The sequence below is a fragment of the Rhamphochromis sp. 'chilingali' genome (genome assembly GCF_963969265.1).
Source record: "Rhamphochromis sp. 'chilingali' genome assembly, chromosome: 16".
NCBI lineage: Eukaryota > Metazoa > Chordata > Actinopteri > Cichliformes > Cichlidae > Rhamphochromis > Rhamphochromis sp. 'chilingali'.
The window spans coordinates 5,401,023-5,407,022 of record NC_137943.1 but is presented as its reverse complement, the minus strand read 5'-3'; the positions used below and the strand labels follow the sequence as shown (position 1 = coordinate 5,407,022).

The following is a 6,000-nucleotide window of genomic DNA, read 5'->3' as shown; positions in this document are numbered from 1 at the left end:
TGTAGAAATAACTAGACCACAACAACATGCCAAGCTTCAGCTCAAAAAAAGCCACAGAAATCTAAAGATCTATATATACACACACACACAAAAAAAGCGCCTGATAAATATAGAAAAATAAGAAAAACACCCCCCCCCCCCCCCAAAAATCCTAAATTACCAATTCATTTTTCCTAAAACTTCATAACTTCATCATGGTAACCACTGCTCTCGACATCCCTTTATCATTTCAACTTTCCTGTTTTTCTTTTCTTTTTTTTACATCTCTCCCAAAGAATCCGTGTTCACGCTCAACAGTTTGGTCTTTTATTCTCTCTCCATGTGGTTTAAAACACTGTAAGCAGTTTTTAGTGTTCAGTAATACAAATCATCTGCAAATGAACAAAAAGGGCACAAGGACAGAGAGAGAACAAGGACAAAAAGCAGGGAAAAGGAAGGACAAAAAGGACATGATTTGCACATTTTTTTATGGACAAAATACAGAACGACTTGGAGCCTCCCCCACCTCACAGACTGACAGTGGAATACTTGTATCATCCCTATACACACAGGCACAGAATGAAAACTGACTCAGCGTGTTGAAACATGTCCTGCTATCAACACGGTCTTTAAAAACATGTACAGATGTGTGTATAGACAAAACACAGCGCCCGCTTTATTCCATATAACCAGCCAGTTAAGAGTGTTTCACGTCTACCCTCGGTCATGTCTCCATCTTGACAAAGTCGACTCACCGCAGAGCTTTGCAATCCTGCGGCACTGAATCATCCCAACAACACCCAAAAGAATTCAGAGGAACTGCTGGAATAACACTCCGATAGGTGTCTAACCAAAATCTACTGAGGAAAAACTACAAATTAGGTGGGCACATCTGCAGGTGAGGCGGACTCTGTCCTCGTAAACCTGCAGGATGACTGGTTGGGGTGCAGCTCCTAGACCTCATGAAAATGGTTAAGAGACTCGGGGGAGATGAGATGCAGCGAAAAAAATGCAGCAGGAGAGAGACAGAGACAGAGAGAGAGAGAGAGAGAGAGGTTAAACTGTTAAGAGAGCCTGGACATTTCTGTAGAAATGCAAGAGGGTCGGAGCAGGCGAGGAGGAGGAAGGGTCGAGGCTGGAGGTTAAGGAGGCGCGTTCTGGGGCTTCAGCAGCAGCCCCCTCCAGCCTGGTGGCCTCCCTGGGTATTGGACAGTGTGGAGTTGGTGGTGGGATGCTGGGGTCCAATCTTAATACCGTTAGCCTGGGTGGACACAAACACAAAGAGACCAAAGGTAAATAAAAAATCTCATCTGAACAAGAACAGAATAAAGCCTCCATGTCACCATTACATGCTTGTGGGAGGCCTCATTATTTCTTTGTACATTTCATACTGACACCTGTCTGTTTAGTTCAAGCTGGTCACTTATTTTCTCTCCGGTCTACATAAAACATGAGAACCATGACTCTACACCCAATTTAAATACTAGATGGACTATTTTTAGTGTTTTACTCACTACCTCTTCTCACACATAGCACAGACCTGTTCCTATACAAAAGTTGGATTCACTAAAATAATCACAAACTAATTTGCAAGCATGAATAATAAGTCATGGTTGTAAATCCACTAATGATTTAGCCAAATATTCAGTGATTCTGATAGTCATCGCTTGGGCAGGCATTGGATTTTAATTTTTGAGAATTGGGAACTCTGCTTGTTCAGCATGTGAAAACACTGTACTGTGTCTCCTTTGTCAAACCCTATTAGTGGATTTTAGCCCACAGCTAAATAAAATCCACATAAAGTTTCCTACTTCACAGTGGTATCTAGCACCACAGTGTTTGCTGTGTTTATCAGTGAGGCCTCAGAGTGAGAGCAGCAGTGTGGCAGAAGAAAGTAAAGACACCTCTGTCTTTCTTTGAGTGACCATTTAACTTGTAAATATAGTCAAAATCAGGCCACAGACATCACCTTTCAGTCAAGCACATAGTAGAGCAGGGTGAAATGACCAAAACTATTTATCACGATATACATTTGAAAATTTGTGATAACAATATAACTGACGATATAATTGACACTAGACAAAATGCTTTACAACTCCACAACTTTATTAGTGCAAAAAAACCCATCAATGTATTTTCACTTAAACAAGCAGCTGTTTTTTACGTGCATTAAAGTTATATAAAAATTTAACAGTGCAAATGCAAATTCCTTGCTGACAGTTTAACCAAAAGGCATTTCCAGTGGAAATTGGTCGACATGTCCTCAGCATAACCATGTATAATATCCACAAAACTTAAAAAGAGCTTATACACACACAGTACGGTAATATTATGCTGAAGCACAGCACGTATCACTCCGCGAGGCTGCCTACGATAGCTGTAATGCTCCGACAATCCATCAAGCGGTGCGGGTTCGTAGCTTAGCAAAGTCTTACTAAAACATTTGACAGATTTTCGAGCGCCGTGTACATAAAATCGGTTCGAGGTCAGTAAACACAACCAGAGTTCATACATAAGGCACACGGGATTATAAGGGGCGCTGTCGATTTTCAGAAAAATCAAAGGATTGATTTTAAGTGTGCCGTATTTTCCAAAAAAACACGGTAATAACGACGGCCCGCTAGCATGCGCTACCAAAAATAGTGCTTTGTTGTGTAACTGACGGACGAAAGCTAAACCAGTTCCACACCACTGAAGTTGCAGCATTTTTACAAACCAGTTCTGGTTCATCAGTTTCATCCAACGATCCGCTTTCGCCCTTCTCATTCTCCGTCACCACCATGCGAAAAAGCATGGTGGAAAAACGCCATGTGCGTACAAAAACAAAGGCACTGTGCATGCGCGTTTTACCCATATTCTATCGCGATATTTCATTTTCTTATTGTTGCCCAACGTTATACCGGTATTACTGTGAACGGTATGATATGGCCCAGCCCTAGCGCACAGTGCTTTCGTTGCAGCTATAAAAATAATCAGACACGAGTAGAACATAAAGTGTCCCACGAAAGAGGCATTGACAGCGTGAGAGACCACAGCATCAATTCATCTTTGAGTCTTTAAGTGCTCAGAGTAGAAAAGTGCTAAAGCAATTACTAACTGAACCTGGAGTCTGGAGGGGAGGGACGGAAAGCAACAGCTGATGTCCAACAAAGTAAACAGCACAGTTTGGAAGGTAAGAGCAGGTATTTCTATCGGCACTATTAGGAAATATATTTTAAAATAAGCAGGGATTTTTGTCCTTTTTTTTTGTTTGCTGTTGTTGTTACCCATTTTATTGACCTATTTGCCATTTCGGAGACATGACAGTGTTGGTCCTGGTACCACTTTACCCAGTTACCTGTGACATTTTCCAGTCTGTAAGATGTCACGTAAAACAAGGCAGACCAGTTTATATTATTCTTAAAGGTTCATGTTACTGCAACATTCAGGTGACAGCTTTAAATTCCTGTAAGAGAGTTTAAGCAAACACTCCTTCGCAGACTTTTCGATGTCTCTCACTGTGCCCATAGTGGGACCAGGCCCCTATCAAACAACAGGTGTGCTAAAGCTAGGAGAAGGCGGCGTGTGAACATGCAGCTGAGCTCAGTGAGCTATGCAAGCTGGCAACTGTCGGCAGTAACAAAGTTAACCAGAAAACTTTTTTGGGTCTGAATGTAGTCCCGTGGTGAAGTATGTTTAACAGGATAAGGCTTCAAACCAATGCCTTGATGTCCACTTTATTCATCCAACTAATAGCATCATAGCATCATTCACAGTGTAGCTAAAGTTACAGAATAGAATAGCCCTTTATTGTCATTGTACATGTACAATGAAACTGTAGGATTACTATCGGTGTCTAGACACAGTTAGATTAACAAATATCTAATTCGCATCATAGATTTCTTCTCTTTTCGTTTTTTTAAAAACACAAAAACAGTCATATACTGTATAGCTCAATGAAATGGAAAAACAGGCCCAGCTATAACAAAAAAGTGCAGTCACAGTATTGGACTAAATAAAGCCACCTCAGAATGACTGTGTTATAGCTTTCATGGTGAGATTAACACTGAACCGTGCCTGTGGGAGCTCCTATTAGATCTCATCACAGAGGAAGCAACAGGTGCTGCTGCGTAGCACAAAAGAAAAGGAAACACCAGCAGCACTCAAGGACGCTGGGGGAAAAAAGAAAAGCACTTGTAAAAGAAAAGAAACGAGGAAAAAGAGAGGCAGGTGGGTGGTAGGGAGACACTTTCATCTCTCCCTCCCTCTCTCTGTACTGTAGTGCTCACTTTCCCTCTGTGTTTCATCATGTCTCTCTCTGTGTGGCTGTAGCACAGTCTCAGCCTCCCTCGCTCTCTGCCTCTGTATATATTTATCTCCTCCTCTCACTGTAACCCCCCCTCCTACATTCAGTAGCAGTAGTGCCTCTGGGAAACCCTGTATGCCTTTAAATCACATTTATTGAGCTAAGGCCATGTGTGTGTGAGAGTGAGTGTGTGTTTTCTCATAGTGACTGCCAACATTTCTGGTGGGGCTTCCCTCTCTCTCGCAGCCAGTCAGCTGATGTGGTTTGGCCGGCCGGCCTGCCTTCGCTCCGTCTTACTGTTACTAATAACAAAAACACTCTGTGGCTGGCTTCCTCCAGCTCTGCCTGCCCACTGCCTGTACTTGAGGGCTGGCGAGCCTGACAGGCACCAAACTCTGGCACTCTGCATATGTGTGTGTGTTTGAGAACCATTACACGACTTACATCATGTGACTACAGGAAACACATTTATGTGCTTCACAATTTGGAGATAACCATCTGGACTGGATAGCCAACTTGGTGCACGTCCACAGTGAACTTGATATTAGCCTCTCGATGGAGATTCAACCTTCAGAGATTCATCATGGGGTTGCATTATTATCACAGCCAATCAGAGCATTGTAGGCAGTATTATCAACTGTGGATGTTACAAAAGCTTGTGTCATGTTTAAGTTTATAACTAAATATGTTTAATAATGTGGAAAAAGATCTTAAACCTACAATGATATTTGTGTTAACAGGTCCTGACTTTAACCACAATGAGTAACTATAACTTGCATTTTTCTGTAAAATTGAGGGATTTCTTTTATCAAGAAAAAAAATATTATGTAATTATTTAGTCTGTATATGCTGTCAGAGCTCATAGATAGAAAACGTGAATCAGAAGACACAAATCCCCTTTGGGGTTGTGTCAGGAAGGGCATCTGGTGTAAAACTCTGCCAAATCAAACATCCGGAGCTACCCGCTGTGGTGACCCCTTGTGACAAGGGAGCTTATACTTCTGGGAGAAGAAGAAGGAAAAACCCCCACAAAAAAAACCAAAAACCAAAACACAAATTGGCCAAGAAAATTGCAGTCAGTGCATTTCTATTACAGTTAGCCATTTTTATTATTTATTGTAATTGTTTATTTCATTTTCCCCCAATTTGAATCTGTATACATCCTTCTCCTTTTAAACTCACTATTCAGTGCTGTCACAGTCTATTCCGTATGTTTTTCAATACTTGGAATGTTAATCCTTTTTCCTACACTGGGAAAGCACTTTGAGTTCACTCCTGTCACGCTGTATAAATAATAGTGCTCTGAATTTTAATGAATGGATTCCGAGTGTTTGGATTTTGCACTCTTTATGTGAAATTAGCCTTTCTTACACTTAGTCTTTCACTAAGATGATGATATGAATCTCAATGTCTGGTTCACAAACTTTCTATTTGGCTGGATGGGCAGCTTCCAGTCTGACTGGCTGGCTGAGTGTTTGTTTTCTTGCCCAATGACTGAGACCTTGTGGGATGTGAGGAATTTATGAGCTGGCAAGATGCCGAGAGAGAGACAGAGAGAGTGAGACAGGGAGACTGAGACAGGGAGAGAGCGCAAACTAAGAAGTGAAGAGAGTGTGTGTGGAAAATAGAGCAGAGGAGAGGAGGAACACTGGGAGTTTTGCTTGGCTGCAGTCAAAGGAAGCTGAGTGGAGGGCTTTTTTCCCCTTCTTTTTGAAAGAGAGGGAGCATGGCAAACC

General features: G+C 41.8%; 1 protein-coding gene across 1 annotated transcript in view; it reads right to left on the bottom strand.

The window, feature by feature from the left end:
* Positions 1-241: 241 nt before the first annotated feature.
* The window catches only part of rab2a (RAB2A, member RAS oncogene family), a 31,451-nt gene continuing 25,692 nt past the window's right edge, over positions 242-6,000 (bottom strand). The window contains exon 8 of the mRNA XM_080907079.1: positions 242-1,240. Within this exon, the coding sequence (XP_080763205.1) occupies positions 1,145-1,240 (96 nt within the window). The 3' untranslated portion in view covers positions 242-1,144. The remainder of the gene's footprint in view (positions 1,241-6,000) is intronic.